Here is a 24,339-nt window from a genome sequence, read left to right on the forward strand (position 1 = left end):
TTTAGTAAATGTAAAAATGATAAATGAATGTATTTTAGAAAAGATCAACTTTTACGTATTTTCCAATCGTATCACCTACAGATAGCTCTCTTTATATAGCTTATTTACTTATTAAAATAAATGAAAAACTCCGTAGTCTAGCAAATTGATAAAAATCGTAAAGTACTAAATATTGGCATACTACACGATACAATCACAAAAAATCACTTACGTCTCTAAGTAGTTTAATTTTTTTATTTAAATTACCGGACTTTCGAAGATTTTATTAATTTATTTCTTAAAGTTGACGTTAGCAAAAATCTGAGGCTATCTGTAATACAGATACATAATAGAAGGTTAAAGCTATTGTATAAAATAAATAAAACACTTGAAAATATGTATTCTTCATTCATTTAAAATTTTAAGTTAGTAAGAGATAAAAAAATCATATATTATAATACACTGAAAAAGAATAATTTATTTTGAATAATTGTTTTATTAGTAATATAATGTATTTTTCAATATAAGGAACAAATTACCAAAAAAGCTAAAAAAAACTACATTTCTACAATTACGTGCTAGCAATACGTATTTATAGTTATAAATGTACCAGTGAATCGTATTATATTGAATAATGTAATGAAAGTCGGATGGAGGGCGCCACTCGAAATTCGAACATCGTGAGCTAGATTTACTATGGAAGCTGAAAATTTTATCTTCTAAGACTGAATCCCATGAATACTATGAAACCTTATGTCATCGCTTTACAAAAATTGAAATATCCTGGTTTTTTACGTTTTCAAATGCTGTTATTTCAATATTTCTTTTCCAGAACGAATAAGTGACAAATAAATTTTAGGTATGACTAGGGACGCTCGTCACTCGCTTCATGTTTGGCCGCCATGTCTGAAGCTCGGCTGTAACATAAGAGTTCGGGTTGTGCTTTTCTTTGTTGTATAAAAAGGACAGTGGTTTTTGTTTCTTATAGACAATGAATTACTATGTTTAGTCAATAACTATGAACTTTGATATATGTGGAGTGTTTGATAATTTCAAGCAATTCGATAGAGTTTACTTTTGCAGAAGTTACTCCAACATCGTATTTTTAGTTCATCCGCCATATTGGCGTTAATATCCTTCGTAAGTCTTTTTTCATAATTTTTTGGCTTTACCACAAATATATTGTTGTATTTTTATGCTATTCTGTTGCCCAATTGTTAGGACTTTCATATGTGTAAAAGTAGAAAATGCATGTTGCAAATAATAAGTAATTTTTGGACTTTTTGTTTTTGGCCTGTACGAGTAATTTTCTCCAAATCTTTATCAAGCTTATTCGTTCTATAATTAGTTGATAATTTAATGAATTACTTAAATTTTGATTTGCCTAAAATAGTTTAATATGGTTTAATGTATGTTTTCAATGGTAATATCAATTTTGTCTGAATGCATTCTCTTACTAAAATTTGCGATAAAATTGTAAAAACCCTTAGTTATAAATATATATTTTTTCAATTATAACAACTTTTATTCAATCGTTTATCCCTATGAAGTCCTTACACCACAATTTCAATAAAGTCAAAAATGATCAGAGAATATTCTAGATTAATTCCAGGGTCTCTATAGATCCTGGAATAAAATTTCTACTAACGCATTGTTTTTATCCGCGTTATTCGTTAAATACCACATTTGAGAGATCTTGACATTAAAATGTTACAGCTAAGCTAATAATTAGCTGCATGAAATACATTATCCATGCATGGTATTAATGTGGTTATAAAAAAAACTTACGCTTTGGAAGTTTTGATACTGGTTTATTTAAATTTATTGAAGAGTAATGATAGTTCTCCAATAACAGTTATATGTGAATGTACAAGATGAATCATAAGCTATTCAGCATGATCTGATAACTACTTGCTTTGAAAAAGAAAGATAAAAAGTATTTGCAGTGTCATTATTCATTTATGAAGTTAAACCTTAAAGAATTTTATTTATATTGTAGTTATTGGTTCAAACTACATACAAAATGTATAGCAACAGTTTATACAACAAAGTTCTTAACATTTGATTAAACTGTCTTTGTATAATCCATTATTAATTTCAATGGTACTAAATTTTGGTTCGAATAAATTTTCCAAAATAACTGTTTAGCAATAAACTAAATTATACCTTGTATGTTAAAGATTTTTTATAACGTTTATGTATAATTTATACTTACAATAATTATTATGAATAAATGTTACTTTTACCATTATTTTCATTTGCATTTTTCACATTTTTATTTTTAGCAGTAGTGTTTATTTGCTGATAAATAATGGCCAAGCTCATTGTTTTTATCCGCTACTTATCACAAAAATGCTAGTTCTGTTTATATTGATCCGAACTACATTAAGAAATGTATGTAAAGTCAAATCTATAGATACAATACATAAAAAGGAATATTTAATGTGTAAAGAGCTTAATACAATAAGTTTTAGTTAAACAGATAAAAAATGGGATTAAAGTTGAATAAAATTTCTCATATACATTAATTGTTAATGTTAATGACATTGTCTCAAAACCTATGAAAACTAGCTGGATCATCTATTATTATTTTCAAAACACTTTGATTCAAAGACTTTTTAAACTTAATAAGAAATAAAAAAATGCAATTATTGCTTTCTAGGCATTACTTATTGCATGTGTATTCATTATGTAGTCATAAAATACTAAAAAAAATATTGTATTGTATAATAATATATTTTAAATGTTATGGATTAAACAAAATTTGTCAATATAATATTTACATAAGCAAAAGTGAGATTCTTAAATTCCATTCCAATTTTTTGGAAGTGTTTGTCTAAATTAGGTCAAAAATTTTGTGTAGGGTTCATGGACATTAATTCTATTATTACATCCTAATTAGTTAAACATTGTGATCTCCAATAGTAATAAAAACATGATACAAAGATATTTCATGTCAACAAAACCTAATCAAAATATTTTTTAAATTTTCAGACCTGGAGCTGTCCTAGGTGTTAACCTTCCTGGATATTGCACATATTTAAAGTCCAGGTAAATTAATAACTTACTTTCATATTTTTTTACTATCTTTCAAATTATAAAATATTTTATGGCTTTTTTAGGTCTTTATTTTTCAATGATTGGCATGTGGCTCTGCTAAGGTGCACCCGCACCAAAATTTATTATGACAGAACGGTTTAATGTAATTAGAGGATATAGCTGATGCCTCATAGTCAGAAACTGGATGAACCTCTTGTAACAATTGAGGTGAATTTTATTCATGTTTATTCTTGTCTTTATATTTACTTTTCTAAAGAGTACAACTCACTCTCTCTAACATGTACTATAGTAGGTATGTGATTTTGGTAGGTAGATTGCAGACTCCAGCACAATGCAACAGGCAGTAGATCCTCTCGCAACTACCAGTACTGTAAGTATTTTGATTTTTTGCCATAAAATGAGGAGTTAAATTCTTTTTTTGATTGTAAATAATAACCTATAAAATATCCTGTTCACCACTGCTGTAATAATAGGTTTCATTATTTGAATAATTTTGTAATTTTATGTGATCAGACAACTAGGATCACTTATTCATAAAGAGTAAGGTTTCTGCATAAGTGTACTTTTGTGACAGAAGGACGTTCACAATAACTTATATGCCTATCACTTTGATTAAATTGATTAGGATTAACCTAGTATTTTTGCTTACTATGGTATTTGGAATTGTGGTATTCTTATTGTATCTGGTAAAGGAAAAAGATTCCATTATTATAAATTATTCCATTTGAGTCAAATATGTGTTTTGTTCCACAGTTTGTTGCTATTTCAAAGGCAGCTTCATATTGTCTCTCTCAAAGAAGTCTTAGTTTTCATTGGCTGTATGTGGTAATGGATTATTATAATTGTCCCTTGATCCCAATTATTAATCACTTACTAACTTTTATTAATGTGAGAAAAAGGTTCCATTTAACGTAAGTTTTACAGGTGTAAATTTAGTCATGTTTTTTAGTGTTAATTGATGTGTCATCCAAACATCAAGCTTCTTTTCAAAACCAACTCTGCGCTAATTGTTTTATGGTGGATCTTTTGCTCCTGGATTATGCTACAACTCAGCCATGCCTGTTAACCTCTATTATTTCTGTGATTTTATCACCACTTAAGACTAAGTGCTTGCCTGTGAATGGTGTATCTCTAACACATCAAATATGATTGAATGAAACCAAAATTTCATGCTGTTACAGTTTCAGCACCACAAATATTTCACAATTTTAGCTGACTAGCTTGCATTTATACGCCTTTGCTAAAGAAAAACTGTAAAAAGTATTGTATTTTTTCTTTGTCGACTTTCATTTTTAACATACTCCTGTCCCCCACAATTGAATGGACCAAAAGCAACAATGAGGATGAATTTGTAATTGTTTGATAGAAACATTATGAGATATCTATCACTAAAGCCATCTTCTGAAAAATAATGGATTTCTTTTACCTCAACCTAATATACTGTGGCCCTGGATCAGCTTCTAGCAAGATTATACATATATTATTACCAGCAACAATTAAGTAATAAATATATGGTAATGTGTAAGCATATATATAATAATAAGTAAGTAATTACTTATTATCCTATATATTAAAAATGAATTATAAATACAATCACCTAGATTTTATAAAAACGTGTTTGGGGTAATAAAGATATTAAAATAATTTAAAGTATTTAAAGGAAAAAGACACATCTTATTTCTATTTTATTGTAGCCAATGGCAGAACCTGTTAATGGAGCACCACCAGAGGAGACACCGCGTCGACAAGGACGGATAACTAATCAACTACAGTTCCTTCAGAAAAATGTGATCAAGGCTGTCTGGAAACATAAGTTTGCATGGCCATTTCATCAGCCTGTGGATGCGAAGAAACTTAACCTCCCAGTATGATAATATATATAAATATTTATAAATATATATATTGTATAAAGTTGTGTTTGATTTGTAAATATAATTTCTTTTTTTATTGCAGGACTATCATAAAATAATAAAAAAACCAATGGATTTAGGTACAATAAAAAAGCGTCTGGAATCTAACTACTACTATTCTGCCCAAGAATGTATACAAGATTTCAATACAATGTTCACAAACTGCTATGTTTACAACAAACCAGGGGAGGATGTAGTTGTTATGGCACAAACTTTAGAAAAATTATTTTTAAATCGGGTAAGACATATGGTAATTTTAAAGTGCGAAAATAAATTGTTGCACATTATATTTACAATTTATGATGCAAGTGATGCAAATTTATTTTAAGAAATTGTTTGTGTTATAAATTTATAAAAATATCTTGTCTAGGAAGGCAGAAGTATTGAAAATACCGACCATTGTCGCAATTCTATTCTTGCAAATAGAATTATTTACAACTATTAAATTTCCTTAATCGACAGAGAATTAACCTCTTATTTTTAAAAATTACATGTAATTTTAGATTACTTGAATTCTAAATGTTGAGAAATACGTTATGACTTAGCATATGTTTCCAAATGTTCTTAGATAGCGCAAATGGATAAAGAAGAGAAGGAGATTGAAGTACCATCAAATAGCGCAAAGGCGGGTGTAAAAAAGCGGACAAGTGGTTCGAGTGGATCAGTGGGAGGCGCAGGCGCGGGTGCGGGTGCGACGCCGGGCGGCGCGCTGCCACCTCGTGCGCCCGTCAAGGCAGCGCCTGCTACTCCACTTCCTACCTTTGTTGGGTCCACTAATACTACAACCACCCCTGCGCTCACAGCCTCTGCCGCCACACCGCCCGCAACGCACACCGGCCTTCCACAACAGGTAAGCTTTAGTTTTATATAAAATTTTACATTCAATCAACATCATGAGACAAGTATGATCTGGAGAATAAAATTGATGAAGCATTGAAAGTGAGGTATTTGTAAAATTCATCAGTAATATGGTGTGAAATTTGTAAAACATTGTAAAGGAATAGCAGCAAAATGTAGAAAAAAAAGAACAAATATATGGGTCTTTGACTTGATTATATGTAGAGATATGATGATAAAGTAGTATATTAAGTGAATATAGCATGTAAATATAATTAAAGTTGGGGATATGTTTGGAAATGGAAATTAGAAAGACATACAAATACATTTAAAATAAAACGGTAATAAATATAAGATGTTAAAGTTGAAGTATGAAGTTGGTGATATGGCATCATGGCAGAGAATATTTTCATAATTGATAATAACATAAAGAAAAGAATCATAGGACATTGCATCTCCATGTCAGTGGGAATAGGTAAAAGAATAGCTAACCATGATCCAAATAGAGCGAGATTCGAGATTCAAATTCAATTTTTTTTTATTTAACACGATTGTTTACATTTCTTGTTGATGTCAAATTGAATTTACCAAGTGTTCAGATAAAATGCCTCAAACCTGAAAAGAACAGGCGAAAGAAACAGTGAGACTATGTATGTAATAGTAATCCTTGGTATACAAATATTGTTTCACATTTTTTTAAACCTAGCAATGGAGGTTTTCTGAATATTTTTTGGAATTTTGATGATCGTTCTATTTTTTCAAACAAATATACCGAAATCTTTTTCGCTTGAACTCATGCAAATTGAGTTTAATGTACACAGAATTTATTTTTGCTTCTGGTAATTTATATTGTGTATGTCACAGTTCCTGGGAAATTCTGTAATATTTTCATATATACAGAAAACCTTTTTTATTACACAAATAAAGAAGCAACAATATTTTAAATTTTACAGCTATGCAGTATCTGCAGAACGAAAATTGTGTTTATTGCAGCACTCGTAAATCGTCGTACCAGAAATCGTAAATCTTAATGTTCAAGGAGTTCTTTTTTTATTTGAAAAAAAATTAGGAATATTTATTGAGAATGTTGTTACAGGTGGCAACACAACCTTCAAGTTTTCATGTTACTCAATCCGCTGCTACTCCGGTTTCCACTATACCAGCGGTAACACTGTCCCAGACGCAGCCTGCTAAGGTATAACTTTCAGAAATTTTATGAATCGGTAATTATATTGTGAGACAGTTTCAAAAACTGATTTTCAATATCAGGTAAAGAAAGGTGTGAAAAGAAAAGCTGATACTACTACTCCTATGGGTAGTTCATTTGATGGAGGCTATACCACCCCAACAATTGATCAAACAAGCGGACCTAAACCAGCAAAAATTTCGACAAGAAGAGAAAGTGGACGTCAGAAAAAGGTTAATATTTTATTATAATGATGAGCTTGGTTTATTTTTTAACTTTAATTTGTAACCATTTTGTATTGTTTATATCAGGCGGGTAGAGTAGGAGAGGAGAGTTTTAAGATGGGTGGATTATCACCAGGCATGGGTTCAGCAGGTGCATCCCATCACTCTGGTATGACACCTCAGATGGCAAAGGGTAAAGAAAAGCTGTCTGATGCTCTCAAAAGTTGTAATGAAATTTTGAAAGAATTGTTTTCAAAAAAACATTCAGTAAGTAATGACTTTCTTATTTTTGGTTACTAATAAATAAAACAAATATGTTAGTTTTTGATTTCATTCTTAGGCTATATTTATTTAAAACAATTAACATCAAGTTTGTGTACATGCCAAAATTATTAAAGGTTATTAAGTGTACAGTAAAGCAACAAAATATTCGACAGGGATATGCGTGGCCATTTTACAAACCTGTAGATGCAGAATTGCTCGGTCTTCATGATTATTTTGATATTATTAAGAAACCAATGGATCTTGGGACTGTGAAGCAAAAGATGGATAATCGAGCATACAAAACGGCAGCTGAATTTGCAGCTGATGTCCGCTTAGTTTTTACCAATTGCTACAAGTATAATCCACCTGATCATGATGTTGTTGCAATGGCAAGGAAATTACAAGATGTTTTCGAAATGAGGTAACAATTTAATTTCATTCCTTTTTATTAATAGTATTGTACTTAGTAATTCAAAAATTAGTAACATGATTAATAATTTTAATTATGTAGATGCTGAGTTTAATTTTTATTGTCCTCACTTTATAGAGCTATGTTATACTTCACTGAGAGACCCAATTTGTGTTCTTACAGATATGCTAAAATACCCGATGAACCTGTCCATGTTGGAGTACCTCATACAATGGATAAGGGAAGTTCGGCGTCTAGTTCTGAATCAGGGTCCGAATCTGATTCGGAATCTGATGACTCAGAAGAAGAAAGAAACAATAAAGTTAAATTGCTTGAAAAAGAACTTCTTGCCCTTCAAGAAAAAATGAGAAAACTTGTAGAAGAATCTAATAATAAGAAAAAAGCTAAAAAGAAAATCAAAGAAAAGCAAAAGAAACAAACCACCAGTAGCGCTACTACCACCACTCCTAAAGCAAACACAGTTACAACATATGGGACAAAAGCAAATAATATAAGTGAGAGTTTAAGTAAGTATTTTATCTAGTTTTATTACTGTTACATTCAGTGAATTTACTAAATATTAATGTTTAGAAGTACAATTTAGTTATATGTTTAGTAAAAGTAATGTTGGAAACATATTACATGTCAAGCAACTATTCCCAAATGCAGATCAATCGTTTAGTAGGTAATCGTGTATCTTGTTTACTAGCACCGGGCGGCATACGAGGTAAGACGGGAAGTAAGCGTGGCGGTGGCGGAGGCGTCAGCGGTGGACCTACAAAGACGGGCTCGCGGAACGCTACCCCGGCTAAGAAGAAGAGCTCTACGCCGACTGTCGCGCCCGCTCCCCACCAGCTCCCACATCCCGATACTGATGACGAGGATGTTGCCAAACCTATGTCCTACGATGAGAAACGCCAGCTTTCGCTCGATATTAATAAGTTGCCAGGTAAATCACATTTTTATATATTTTTTATGGATAATATTTATTGCACACAGATATTCCTATCTATATAAAAAATATGTTTGTTAATGAACTGTTCTAATGCTTAAATTGGTAAAACTTTCAGTTTGATATATATAGAGAGAGCATTCTTCACCTTTCTATTCATTGTTACCATAAACTAATTAAATAAGGGAACTTGACCCTCTACAGGTGACAAGCTCGGCCAAGTGGTGCATATCATTCAGAGTCGGGAGCCTTCCCTAAGAGATTCAAATCCTGATGAAATTGAAATAGACTTTGAAACTTTGAAACCATCAACTCTAAGAGAATTGGAAAGCTACGTTGCGTCATGTCTGCGCAAAAAGACCCGTAAGTACAATGTTAACATGTTATATGTTGCCTATTTTATTGTTAAGTACATACAATATTGGCAACATTAAACCACGGGGGAGATGGAAACAGCAATAAAAGTCGCGTCCTCCTAAGATCGTGAAACGTAGCTTTTAAACTATATGATGACAATAAGAGAAGCAAAATATATAATTCGCAGCCAGTTGAAAACAAGTCACCCTCGCCAGCATGGTCGGCTTGTAAACTGCAGAGAACAAAAACCTATTATCATAAAGAGAAACATCACTTTCCAAATTAATCGTATTGTAAGCCAGGCAACAGCAAAACTGGCTCTCCTGGGCGACCTGGAGTCTGAATGCTAAATGAATTTTGAGTGACAGCCCAAGCAGAGTTTCTTAGGGGCTGTATATATATATCTGATTTAAGTGGTCAGCCTTTCAATCCGGTAATGAAGTACTATAAAATAGCCCTAAACTAGCTATGGAACTAAAACGAGGTTAAAGCTGTGCACCATCTGTCCCCTACTCTCCACAAACTTGGGGAATCTGTAAATGTCAATAGGATAACAGAGAACACTCATCAAAAAAAAAATTCATTCAAAACTCCCTGCAACATGGTAATCTGTTTCAACACCTTAAAAACATTCATCTTAGGTCCTTCCTCTTCTATTATTATTTATCAATTGTACGTTTTCAGATCGGAAAGTTTCGGGTAAATCAAAGGACGAACAAATGGCTGAGAAAAAACAAGAATTAGAAAAGAGATTGCAAGATGTGTCTGGGAAATTAGGATCCAATAAAAAACAGCAACCGAAAAAAGGTATGCATGAATTGTTTATTTAATTGTTGTATAGAAGTTTTATTCCCTTTAAAACTATTTGTCATCACATAAAATATAAGGTTAATTATTTAGGCGTTATAAATAACCTTCGAAAAATAAATAAGTGCTAAAAGATGTTTATATTGTTAGTATGAAACAAATTTCATGATATATTCAGTAATGTGGTAATAATTTTAAACTTTAATCTTGAAGTAAGTTTAATGTCTTGTTATTACTATTTTATATTGGTGTGTCCTGCACCTTTGTATGAGTTTCTGTTTTATGTGTGCTCCATGATAATAATTATTAATTATTTTACATTATGATTGGCTATCGTTTACATGCGAAATCTATCTGGTAATGAAATGAATGCCCGGAATTTATTTATTTTATCAGATTTATCAACAATTGACTATATTGGGTATAATAATTTCTTCAGTTGTTGCATAGCTGTTAAATACGATGATAATCACAGATTGCAAATTGGATTCATGGCAAATGCAATGTGATTAGAATTATAACACCATCATCTCTGCTTACAAAACATGAAATGAAAAGAACCCTTAAGGAAAGCTGTTACTGCTTTCTGTTAGGGTTTAAAACAAATATGTGTGCATCTACCAATCCATCTCAGGTTTACAGTAAACATAAAACCCCAAACTCTTAATAGGGATGCCTGTTCATGACATTTCATTTTATTCTCAAACTTATACTGATTTGATAATTCTATGAGAATTTATAATGTTTAATAATTGACATACAGAATATGTAAAAAAGAACTATTGTTTTGTACAGAAGGCTGCAAGGAAGGCTTGGGTGGAGGCATGTCATCATCCTCTAGTTCTTCAGACTCATCAAACTCCTCATCTAGCACTGATACCAGTTCTTCTGATAGCAGTGACAGTGAAGCAGGTTAGACTTTATTGCGGCATATGTTATCTGGCATCTTAAACTGAACAATTTGTTTAATTAGTAAAAACAAATAAGCACTGATCGGTATGGTAATATATCATACAATGTAAATTACATCGTTAGTGTTAGATTATTTTATTACATGCATTTAATAAGACAAATCAGTCAAGCTTTTGCATCAGATTATACAAGTATGGAAGAGTTTTATTTTTTATTATTTGTAATATTAAACAAAATTTTTATTATTGACATGGTAGCTGTAGGAGATAGCTTATAACATTATTCACAAAATGTGAACTTTTTCGTAATTTATGAAAATCTTTTGAAATACAATTTTCTTGTCAAGTAATTAGTTGGCTTTACCTTTATTTTTGGTATTGTGAAACAAACTGCATCATGTATATGATAATTTTTTTCTTTATAAGCCATTTATCTCTAAATATTATTCTATTTATTAACTGTGTTATTTACGTACAGATCTTTAAGATTATTAAATACAAAAATTATTGTATTTCAAAGTATCTTTGATATTTTCACTGTACATCTTTATTTAACAAATTTGTTTTCCGATCGATATCAGAGAAACTGCCATATTAACCTAATATTTATTTTAAACTTTGATGACTCTCCTATACTTGTTATATTTTGATGTGAATGAGAAGTATATTTAAATGCTTGAGATCTTTGAAAATAATTAGTATTTTAATTCTTTTCAAATAGATAATATAATACAAGGGTAAAAACCTTTGCCAGTATTTTTTATAGTGTGACTGATTGATTGCGATTCGTTTATGTTTCATAGAATATATGAAATGCGATTTTACAATTTTAAAACCCCCCTTAAATAATGTTATTCTAGTCTAAAAATTGTCAACGGCAGAATGAATGACTTGAGAATATCCATGGACAGTGTCATGGCATCTGGTAGAGTTTGCAGAGACTTAGTACCTAGATAAAGATGAAATAGTATTTAAATAGGGAATGATTTGCTTGTTATATTTTTGTCCCAGAGTGGATGGTTTATATGTTTTTGTAGCGTTTATTTATTGAAGACCTCAAGTTTTAAATATCCTATTTATAAATCCGTCATATTTTTATTTATTTTGATGATTGTTATTTTGAACTGGCTCATCCACTTTGAGATAGTTTGTTAAATTGTGTATTATTGCAGAGTGCCGAGTGCATGATTACTGAGTGAATGTGGTTTTATGATACCCGGAGATTGCATATGTAAAACATTTATCAGAAACCAAGTTTGTCGCGCGATTTAAAACTAAACCGGGCTCCTAAGGCTTTGTGTTTCGTGATCATTATAAATCTTTGCGCAGTAACACGTGTGAATTTGAAAGCGAGTAATATGGGATGTAGTATTGAGTTACGATTGATTTGTCATTGCTGTGATATTGAGAAAAGTGTATACCAACCATTATTTAGCTTGGATTCATTTCCTGTTTTGATTTGTTGCTCACTGAGCGTTTTGATAAATGTTAGTAAAGGCACAAAACTTGATAGTCAATATGGAGGTGAAGCCAGCTTTGGTGTACGCTAATACAGTGTAACTGGCGTCGGTAAGGAATATAGTGTTTGGTTTGATATCATAAACCAATAGGAAATACCTTTTCACATTAATATTTTTAACTATATCATGTCCTCAAATACGGTGTTATTTCATTTGCATCCTTGAACTTCGATCTTTTTACAAATTTCTATTGGAACTTCAGATCTCACGGTACTAATTGCTTCTTTTGAGTGTGAAATTGACAATAAGTATGGGTAGGGTGAACTCTGTGGGCAGTTGAAGGCAAGTAGTGCTAAGTCGCGGGCGAAGAAGACCCACGCAGCCGCCGCCGCGCCGCCCGCCCGTCGCGATGCGCGTCAATGCACGTCAATGCAAACAATTGTGTAAGGATGGATACCACTTGGCAAGCAAAATTCTCTGGCCTGTTGTGCACCCGGCCCCCTTCTCCGCGAGGACGTAATCTTGTGACATGTTGTAGTTAAAAATTTTATCTTGTTTGAAAAGGTATGGTTTATTGGTTTTAACGCTTGATACTTTGATGCTTGCTCTCAAAAACTTCATGTGACACGTGACCAAATTGTTTACAATGACCGAATACCTAAAGCTGGCCTCCTTCCTTCACAAATTGTTTGCAAAACTTATCTTGTATTTAGCGTTTATGAGTTTAATGTCCATGTCGAATTCAAACTGTACGCAACTGTTACTTTTCTCTGATTACTTCATAAGAAACTATGTACTGTATGCTTGGCAGCTGGTTACTTATATTTATTTTGTTCAAATGCCTCTGTAATGTATTCAAAAGGAGGGAGGAGAATGAGAATGGTGCAATAGGTTATGTAAAGTAAGAGGCCGGTGCTCTTCGACGTGAATTGATACATTTTTGTGTAATGATTCTTATTACAAGACTGCATTAATGTTTTCTCTATCGTAATGTTATTAACAAACAATCACAGTTCACCACATTAAGTGATGAAGGAATTTCTAGAAGAAAAGTTTTAGTACGACACCAATAACTTCAAAGTTAACAGTAATGTTATATGAAAAAACGATAGATGAAAACATTGATTGTCCAAGCGGGGAAAAGTTTTATATTTTATCTTTAATCAAAAACCCTTGTCAACGCATGCATCTATTGGTGTAAATAGCTTAATTGTAAAAATCAATTCTCTTCCATCCATTTTAAGGGTAAATACGAACATGTTATTTTTAGATTTCGGTCTGATTTTGCCTTTATTTTGTTTCAATAAATCATTTTCTTTGTTACTTCTAAAAACAGTTTTGTTCTTAAAAAAATTGTCGAAGATATCTGAAGTGAGATACTAGTTGGACAGCTTATTTATTTAGGCTTTGGTACTTATCTTTAGTTAACTTATTGATGTATGTTAAATAAATAATGAATCACAAATAACTGATCACACATATCTTCCAATTGTGGCCCAAGAGTATTTCAACGCATTTGTACGTTTACGCGTAATTAATGGTAAATGCAAAAAGTCGAATATCATTTTCCAAACAAGTAAGTTAGTTAATACGTGACTATCAGGTCTAATACTGCTGAGGTTAAACCTGCACTCTTCGAGACGGTCAGTGGTTGCAAGATATGTGACTTATTGAATAAATACACTTGTGTATGTATGTACAATATTGATGATACCTTCCTATTTAGATACATTTACGGTACGAATTTATTTTATATGATATACGTAATATCATTCATCATGAGAAATTATCAAAGTTGAGAAATCAGTATTTTAAAATAAGTTATTGGTCCATTTAAATTACTCAACTTGCAATTGTACATTCCTTTTGGTTTTAAAAAGTAGCCTACTTTATTGCAGAGAATCGTCGCGCACTAGGAATGTTTTACCAAGTACAATTCGATTATTCTAAAGGTTTTAACTTAAGTTTAGATGTAGTCGAAACCGATTGATGCACAGTCGACGACGATTCAAAAATGTTATATTGTTATTCGTCCGCGAGGTGTGCTGAACTTGTGCAAGTTGCGTTAGCGATCGATGCGGTGTCGTCGAGACGATGGCACAACGGGCTAGTACGATCAAGCAACTGGTATTGTGTAATTATATTGCAAATGTTATCTAATACGTACATAATAATATATATTAGAATAAGGTTTCACTCTGTAACATACAGCAGTAATATTAAAATCCTAATGATATTGAAGATCTTAAAAAAATTAGCTAGATTTTAAGTTTCGGTCGGTTGTGCGCCACTGCCGATTTATTTTATTATACCTTATTTTTTGGGTTAAGAAGAAAACGAACAAACAAGGCCGATGTATACTCTTAGTAGAAATTCGCAGATAACTAAATGAATAGAGATTATATTTGTCAAGTAATGAGTGTACTCACAGTTCATAATTTTGCTGATAAATGTCCTGTGTAGATATGTTCTGTTGAGTTGAGAGTGTAAAGTTTGTTAGGAGAGTAATAGTTGCCACAATAATTACTTTTACCTTACATTTGTTATGTATGTACCGAAAGCGTAAACAGGAACAACGTGTAATAAATTTTGTGTAAGTTTTATTTAATCAATTCTCATGACTTAAAATTATTAGTCGATAAGATTGAGTGGAAATAAATCTTGTATATACTTCAATATATATAACAGAAATTAAGTAAAACTTTTAAGTAACATATTTTGAATTTTATTTCCGACGCCCTGAGATCTGAAGTGTTTAGCAGTAATGTTTGAATACCCTAACTAACCTATTGCTTTAATTTATTTTCTTTCCTAGTTATCTATAATTATACAGTGCTCGGATAATGGAATAACACGGATAAATTTTGAATGAACAATGGGACGTGTGAACCATTGTTTCGTATGGATACATTTTAGGTTTATTATTTAAGATACAGAAATTAATGGTTTGAAAAAATCAAAACACATCTATTCTAGGACAATTTTTTTAAAATACGCAAATAATCAAGAATCTGTTTTCACCTTGCGAGTAATAGCGGTATGTATAACAATTTTTTTTAATGTCAGTACGTCGTTAGTAAGTTACAATTCATTTTTTACTAATATTTGCAGGTACGTGTTCGGGAAAGCCCTCCAAAAAAAAGATGAAGAAACAAATGCAGCAACTTCCCCCTCCGCAAATGGTAAACATATTTTAGAATGTCCGTTTGAATTTAATAAAAATATATTTTTTTCATTATCGTATAAATAAGTATATATTTTTTGCGTAAAATATAAGAGTTATTGTCAAATAGTAAACAAAATCTAAATTGATTCCATATTCCAGAAAACTGCACCACCGGTAGTGGCTCCCGTGACGGTAGAGGTAGAGGAAACGGCTCCGCCCGTTGAAGAAAAACCTGAAGCGCCGGAGCCTGCACCCTCGCCCGTCCGGGACACGTTGCCACGCGTTCCCACGCCTCCCGCCAACCCAGCATCTAACGTACACACCACGCATGCAACCCGCGTCCCCACCCCGCCGGACTCCTCCAACCCGACTCCTCTCGCGGACACACAGGAACAGAAACCTATCGTAAAGACGGAACCTCGCAATGGCCTGGATAAAATGGACACCTCACACTACATAGATCCCATCGAAAGGTCTCTCGCGAGTCTCGAGAGGAGTCTTAAAGCAGACGTTCCAATGGACGTGAGCGCGAGTGTCGCCGAACCGACTATTAGGATGGACGACTTTCCAATACCTAAAGCGCCGTTAATGCCGGATGCCTCGCATCACAATCTGATGGCGCAGCTCGGCGGCTTATCCGACATGACTCACGTTGCGGACCAAATCAAAAGTGAGATGTATGTTGCGCCGCATAACGGCTTCGTTGACAAAAATCCACAGCACGAGAGAGAGATACTGCGGCCCGAAGTGAATTCCAATATGACCGGCATGACAAGCACCCCGCCGGTCTCCTCCATCTTTAACCCCGTGTACGCGACCTCGCATTCCGTGAACGTGCAGCCCCACCTCAGCATCACCACGGCTCCCAGTCTAATAACGCCTCCCATAAAAAAGGAGGACAGCAAACCTCTACTCACCCCCAAACCCATCGAAGATCTCATGGGTGTTCCAAATATGGGATCGAATAACATTTCAGAAAGAACAAAATATGAGTTGGAGAAAAAAATGGAAGATTCAAAAAACTCAAATTTTGTCCAACCTTTTAAAATAAAACAAGAGCAAAACCTTAAGAACGCAAGTTCATGGTCGTCACTAGCTCAGGCGGGCAGCCCGCAGAGTATACCCAACATAGGCACAAATAACCAAATAAAGCAGAAACCAGTCATGGATAGTTGTTTCCAAGTAAGTTGTCGCATAAATTATTGTTGATTTAAGCGTGCGTTTGCCATTTTACATAAATTACTTTAAAAATTGATTTGCTTTTGTTTCAGGCTTTCAAAAAACAGGCACGAGAAAAAATAGATCGGCAAAGAGCACTCATAGAGCAGCAAGAATTACGAAAAAAAGAACAAGCTGAAAGAGAGAGGCAAAGGCAAGAAACGGAGAGGCGACATCCGGAAGACGAAAAATTAAGGTATTATATATAAAACATCACACCGATTATAGAAGCGAGTAGGAAGAAAAAGGTTTCCTCTTCCCGACTGAGTAATTTACCATATTGTGAGATAGTCATAAAGATGTTAATATAGGCGCGGCAAACAAAGTTATATTTGAGGATGCAACTTGCTTGGAATTTATTGCTACGGTGCTCGGAAAAACAGATTTTTTATGATCACTTTTTAGAAGATTTAAATAGATAAATATAGAAAAATGTGATACATCAATAGTGTGTGAAGTTTAGTACAGGCATAATTATTCATAGATAAAAAATCTTTCTATTTGTTCTATTATACAACTTGTTGAAGATTATGATAACATTTTTGCTTCGAAAAAACTGTCTCGTATATACAGTCTTGGTTAGAAAGTATTAGGTATTGAGATGAGATTTGCGATTCATTTAGCAATCTCTACCTGAGATTTCTTCTTTATTCATTTAGCTTCTTGTTTTTTTCGAGTCATTCTTACACATCATAACGTCGTTTCCGTTTCGTCGTATCACAAACTGTCCACGAAAGTCAAAAAAAGACTGACAAACACGTTACGTTAATTTTCGAAAAACATAGTTTTTTTATATTTTGGTGTTTTATGGATCTTTATCTACTTACCTTATTATATTGTTGTCTAGTTAAATAGTTTTACAATTGTCGTGCACGTGTTTCGCACCTCCAGTGCCTAATACTTTTTTATGGCTTCCGTTTCTGGATACTTCTTGCACATCCTCTGTCTTGAGTATTTAGGAACTATTTTTGACAACAATAATTCTTTTCACAGAATTTTTGATTGCGTTGTCATCTATTTTCAATCTCAATAACAGTTACTCATTCTTATTTTAAACATGACAAATTCTTTTATTCCTTTGATTCATCACCTCCCTTTCGTCGCCTTCCCACCAGAATGTTACAGGTCTACATTTTGTTTTTATTTATTCATTTGATTTTATTGGCACACCTATATTCCTTTTACATTGTATTACGTTATTTTTTAAGTCGTGCTTCGTCTTTTCTTACGTTATATCGCTTGGTTTTTACAATTTTATCATCTTGTTTTTTATGCTTTTGTTTTCTATACTTATTTATTCCATGTTATGATCGCTCTTATGACCTTCCTGTAATACTTCTGGAAGGTCTGGCGACTCTTGTCTATTAGGCTGACCCTTTGCTGCAACCGGAACTGGTAATCTGTCTTTAACACGCCAAATACTAGACAGCCGGTGGTGATTACGTGCGCCACGGTCTGGTCCTCCGCAGGGTCACAGGTCAACGAGAGACTCTTCTTGAGTTTAAACCTATGCACGTACTCAGCGAATCCCTCGCGTCCCGTGAACATTTGGACTAGAACCGTGTTTAGCTCATTTTGGCGATAACCATTTGGGTAACCAAAGCCGTCGTGCCTTCCACTTGCCTCATATTCCATTCGCCAAGCGCGTCCAACCTAAGCCATCGCTTGACGAATAACACATGGCGTCTTTCGTACTCTGGGCCTCCTTCGTCAACTGGCCCGCCCTCTCGGTCCCCTCAATCTCCGCGTGCACTTTTAGCCAATATAACCTGACATTCTTCCCTTGTCCTCTTGTTTTCATAATATTCTCTTTCATTCTTCACCCTAAGAGATGGAGGGTTTCTGATCTTGTGATCTCGAGAGTGGACCGCGAGTCACTAAGATTCGTGCATGATTGCGCTGTCACTTTCGCCAATGCCACCAGCTCTACCTGGCATACAGTGCAGAAGTTGCCCGACTTGTTTTTAACTGTACAATTGTTCGGCGCCCCGTATAATGCAGAACGCTGCACTCACCTTATGCTCGATGCGGCTGCCGTCGGTGTAAATCGCCGATTTGGCAAGTTGGACTTACTTCGCACTTTTCCCAGGGCAGGAGAATTCTATAGCAAATTAATCAGATGGTCGTGGAACTCTCAAGTAGCTAACCGGCACCTCCAGGTCCCAACCCCCACCGCCTGCCGGAGATGGCCACCCTTTATCTCAAACAAGAGGGCTGCTTCATGGACCCCCGAAGGTCTAGCGAAAGCAACTCGGCAAGGGTATGAGCCGAGTACAAGGACGCGGTCCTGTAGATCTTCGCAGTTTTCTGCGCGAAGCCCTTCCGTACCATGTCTAGCTGCCTGCCTACCAACACCTTCTTAGCCGCCGGCACCCATGCACACGGCACACGCCTAATACTTTTGGCCAAGGCGGTATATAGGTGGCAAATTCAAAATGAATTAATTTGAATGGGGTAATTTCAAAAGCTTGTTAAATAGTGTGTTGAAGGTTATTGATTTGGAAGTATTTGTGTCGGCCCGCAGGGTGGTGCAGAGCGCGCGCAAGGCGGAGAGCGCGGAGGTGTCCTCGCCGAGCGTATCGCCGGTGGCGCGCGCGTCGCCGCCCGCCGCCGCCGCAGCCTCTGCCGCCGCCGCCGCGCCTGACAAGCCTCCCGCCAGCGAGCGCGAGCGCCTGCGCCAGCGCGAGCAGGAGCGTCGTCGTCGCGAGGCGGTCAGTACTAGATATACTATCTAGGCCACGGGTCGTCAAACTTTTGAGTTGCAACATTTAAAGCTAAAATAAATTTGTTCAAAATTGTAATTTTCATTAAGAATCTATCGTCAAGTCAAGTTGTCAAGAATTAATCGTCATTTTTTTTAACTGTTATTTATTTTTGACTTATATAGTTTAAATTAAAACAAAATAATCAAGCGTCGTTATTGCCAAGGTTTCTGTTATTTAAATATTTGTTTGTTCTATAATAATTTTTTTTATCAATTAACTTTTATTGTGTGTTATATTGTTAGTTTTTGAGAACTACAATTTTTTTGCCAGCTATAAATGGTATTTGCGTAAATGAACTTTATTGTTAAAACTAGAATTATTTACTTATTCATAGTACTTACTTAGTACTGTACGTTTTTCCACATATCAATTTTATTAATAATCACTTATTAAGTGAAAAATTAAAACAATTAGACTTTTACTAATAACACTAATTTGTACTTATTATAAATAACATTTGCGTATAAAACTTCAAAACCGCAGCTTCACACACAAAGAACCCCAGATAGCCGACCCTTTATCTAGACCTTGACCCTTTTGAACTTAACATCACTGACACGTGGTTTCGAGAAAACGGTGTTTCATGTCACACAGGCACCGAAACAACACTGACGGCCAGATGAAAGATATGGTGCCGGGTTTCACAGCAAACCACTACAGTTGCCACAGCTTTTTATTGACTTTACAAATGTAACCATATTGTTATTTATTTACCAAAATAGAGTTAATCGGCCAATAATGAGAATGAATACCACTGAATTTGTTCTAACCCTCCTTTCACTTATAATCTTGCATCGCGTGTCGTGGGCAGAAGACTGTTTTCGACTTCACACTTCACTTGGGTCCGTGGTTTGCAGATGCGCGTCATTTTGCCAGTACCATAATTCGCGACGGCCAGGATAGTTTGATATGGCTATCGTTTACGTTTCCCGTGAAGATGGCAATCCAAAGTTTGTTTTCGGTATATAGAGTCAGCCGGAGCCATACATAACGTGGGCATTACAATTCTACTTGCGCCTTGTGATCTATTGTTTTGCGATTACATTTTTAATACAAGGACTTAGTGGCGCAGTTGTTTGATTGCATTTAACAACATCGTGTGAGCGTGTGTAGTGTAGGACGTAATAGAGCCTTACTGTTTTTATTACAATATAAAGTTTAATGATTTTCATATAAATTATGTTTTTGTTTCAGATGGCTGGACAAATAGATATGAACATGCAGAGTGACCTAATGGCTGCATTTGAAGAGTCGCTGTAAAGTGCTTTGCAAACGATATTTTAATTGTAAATACGGTATATAAAAAAAAATGTCAATGCAATCTTTACAATACTGACGGTGATAGTGGTGACGCCGGAGTGATTTGGTGATTGTTCTATGTGTGAAATTGTTGACTAACATGTGGTTAAGTGCTGTGAATAGATATACTTATGTTAAATAAAACTGTTGTACCATCAAACTTGACTCGAGCGGCCGTCAGACGAGACGGCCGTTTGAGAGGGTTGCATTTTAAATAATGTGTAATATATAAGTTTGTATGCAAGTTCTTAATGTAAACTCTCTTTACATTGGTAAGCCTATATTTATATTTTGTTCTAGAAATGTCTTCTACCTTCCATATTTGTTTTATAGTATGTACTAAATATAGAATTGTAGAAATTTAAATTGATAAAATAATCAAATATGTTTTATTTTATGTACTGGTAAATAGATAATCAACTGAAACCATGGAAACTGTTATTCATCATGCATTTTCGCATTGCATGGCGGTTATTGAAGATTAATGTTGTAGAGTGTTGCAGTCGTAATGCATAGCAATTGGAGTAGTTTCTCTTTTGCCAAAATGCAATGGGACAAGAGCGTGCGTTATGTATTTAATAGTGAAAAGTTCTGTTACGTGTTTGATTTTCGATAAATATTGCTTAATGTTAGTAGATATTTTATCAGTCTGTCATCAAGTCATGCAACAGGTCAAATGTCATACATTTGATTTGAAATATATTTATTTTACATTGGAATATGTCTTTTTTATGTTTGTAGTTAGATAACTCCAGTGGATTTTTTTTTTAAATAATCAAGTGCAGCATGCTCATGATCTTATGGTCTGGATACAATTATGACCCAAAAACCAAGATTGTATATTGTTAAGCAAATTTTTTGCAGTCACTTACGCAAACAATAAATGAAGTGTAGATATAAAGTAAAATATATTGACATTCCATATAGTAAACCTATTGTTTAAATTGATGTGTATGTATGTAAATACGTCGTTCAAAAGGAGGCCGTATCGCAGGCTGTAAGGAGTATGTTAATTAGCTATTCAAAATAACACCACCACTAGATCAATTTTTGCTTTTTTATCAGGGATGTACCAAATATCATAGCAGTAATTTTATTTTTTGTAGCGAATAGACAAAAGCATTTGTCAAGTTTGCACATTAAAAATTGAAAAATCGTGAAAACTAATAAACTCGAACCTGAGACTGTAAATGTTTTTTATATTTACCTGATAGTACATGTAAATTATGAATATTGTACGAATATGGGAATATATTTTATTAAGTCTCCTAATTAATTTTTTGGCAATATTGACAGTTGTTCTAATTGCCTAGCATATTTTGAAAATGCCATATTTCTGGTAATTGGCTTTGTAGAAAATTAAAATTGACATGTTCCACATTTTTAAATGTAAGTAAATCAATCCCTTGTGGCACCCTAAACATTACCACAGAGATCTTGTGTCTATGATCCCCCGTTTAGCTTCACATGTAACAGTAAACATCACAGTTGTATGTATATTTTGCTACCGAAGTATAGTGGTTTACGAAAGATATGTTATAGGTACTTATGTTAACAGTTTCAGATAGGCGCTGTCTACACTGATATATATGTACATGTACATAATATTATGTATTTTCCGTATTGTACAACATGTACCTCTTATTAAAAACAATTTCAAGAAATCACTTTTATAAATAAACATTTATTTGGCTGAATATTTTTTTTTGTTGGAATTTCCTCTTTAAGTATACATTATTGGCTAAATTATATGTTTAGCCATTCTCTACAATGCATTATCAATTAATATTGCATTGGTTACATTGTATTGCATGCAGTGCAAAAAATTGACAACAAAATCTTTTAATGAATAATGAAATTTGCAGTGGAAAATTTTAAAATTTTCTTAGTATAGTGTTTAACAAAATATATTTATTATTAAAAATAATAAAATTCACCCACCAGTTAATAATATAAGTCAAGAAATAAAATAAATAATGCAATATTTAAACTAATATACACGGCTGAAAGATTAGAGCTTAGTTTTACAACCCTTGAAATAACTAAATATATAAAAAAACTCGGACTTGAAAGACTAAAGAATATTATAAAAAAAATGACAGGAACCCATTCAATGCCTATATTTTGTAGATTATTCTGTCCAAAGGTCCCAACTGTTACGGTTTTACTGATTACTGACTATTGGCTGAATATTTACTGGTCTTGCAAAGACCGTTTTTGACAGCAGTATCGTTTAAAGAGAGTGCCCCGCGCGCGAACGCAAAACCTCACTCCTTAAGAAGGTGACGAAGTTGTTAGACTCACTCGCTTCCGTTACGTCACTAAAAACGCACTAATGATTCAATCCTCGCTCCGACCGCCAGATAAGTTTTCTTATCCGGATATGGTACCGAAGTTGGTGGTACACTCACTTCCAGATTCTCATTACGGGATCTAGCCTATACTAGACCCGGCGTCGGTGGGTATCAAGTATATATCAATAGTAGTAGTATATATCAAGTAGAGCAGTCAAGTACCTGAACTGCGGTATCCCACCGGATGCCAACCTAGCTACCGCTAACGGTTGCTTCTACCCGCGCAATCACCTGCCATGCGTCCCGTTCGCAAGATCAGTGAAGAGGAACACTCACTCCGCGCGTCGATGACCGACCAGCCATAAACTAAACCAGGCAGACGAACATGATCGACGTCTAGAATAAACCACATAGCCACAACCAATCCGACACCAATGACCACTACTACCACGGTCTCTGTAGTACTTAAGTCCAAACAAATGGACACGTAGTTCCTGTTGCAAACCGACTGAAGCCAAGTGTCTCTTCAGCTGGGGACCGTCGCGGTCGATAAGCTATTTAGAAATTCTTCCGTTTAGTACCGTAACCGAAATTGAATTTGCACTTTTCCAGAACTAAAATTGCATTCATCACACATAGTTCATAGTATTTTTTTGGTTAGCGATAACGAGACAAAAATGGGTTTACATGCATCGGTACTCTTTGCATTTGCCTTTTCGGATTGATTTCTATGATTTAGTGTGTTCTTACAGTGACTTCTATTTAATATGTTACATTTGATAAGAAAATGCAAGTACCCCACAAACTTAGCAACAAAGAAATCCAAACTGTTATTTGCACTTTAGTTAAACGAATCCTTAGAAAACTTTAACATTGAAACAAAAATTAAAATGTGTGTATTAAAAAAAAATTAAAAATCTCTTAACAAAATATATGTGAAACAAAATAATGTTTTAAATGAGTCTGTTGGGTTACCGGGAAGAGTTCGTAATTTTTTTTTTTAAATTATGACATTTCGGCATACTGCTAAAACGGCCAGTACGCTATATTGTTGCCAGCCCTACCCAACCCTGTGTAATGGTATCAAATAAATGCTGCCACAATTCATTTTTAGACGATAAATTATGATTAATTTAATTATTTTTTTAAATAAATTATTATTTAATTATTCCTCAAAAACAATATAAATATACTTAGTCTTGCCATAAATATTGTTATAAAGAAAAGCACGATTTTTTTTT

The 24,339-nt window shown here is 34.0% G+C and overlaps 1 protein-coding gene across 5 annotated transcripts; it reads left to right on the top strand.

The window, feature by feature from the left end:
• Positions 1-634: 634 nt before the first annotated feature.
• Positions 635-22,493, top strand: LOC137929742 (bromodomain-containing protein 3-like). 5 transcript variants are annotated; one of them, XM_068772815.1, is made up of 21 exons: positions 635-1,119; positions 2,974-3,030; positions 3,102-3,246; positions 3,353-3,409; positions 4,734-4,904; positions 4,993-5,187; positions 5,518-5,799; positions 6,883-6,981; positions 7,056-7,205; positions 7,284-7,463; positions 7,634-7,881; positions 8,053-8,396; positions 8,579-8,818; positions 9,026-9,184; positions 9,863-9,985; positions 10,781-10,897; positions 15,468-15,538; positions 15,682-16,704; positions 16,794-16,936; positions 19,265-19,451; positions 20,700-22,493. In XM_068772815.1, the coding sequence occupies exons 3-21, from the start codon at positions 3,202-3,204 to the stop codon at positions 20,763-20,765; spliced, it is 3,900 nt and encodes a 1,299-aa protein (XP_068628916.1). In that variant the 5' UTR covers positions 635-1,119; positions 2,974-3,030; positions 3,102-3,201; the 3' UTR covers positions 20,766-22,493. The 5 variants fall into 5 exon arrangements, with proteins under 5 accessions (XP_068628916.1, XP_068628920.1, XP_068628917.1 ...); XM_068772819.1 differs by having other exon boundaries at positions 7,709-7,881; XM_068772816.1 differs by having other exon boundaries at positions 636-1,119; positions 3,349-3,409.
• Positions 22,494-24,339: the final 1,846 nt, after the last annotated feature.

Source organism: Battus philenor, unplaced genomic scaffold (genome assembly GCF_028537555.1).
Source record: "Battus philenor isolate CCGP_79_NKW_IND1 unplaced genomic scaffold, ilBatPhil1.0.hap1 SCAF_5, whole genome shotgun sequence".
In the NCBI taxonomy this organism is placed as follows: Eukaryota; Metazoa; Arthropoda; class Insecta; order Lepidoptera; family Papilionidae; genus Battus; species Battus philenor.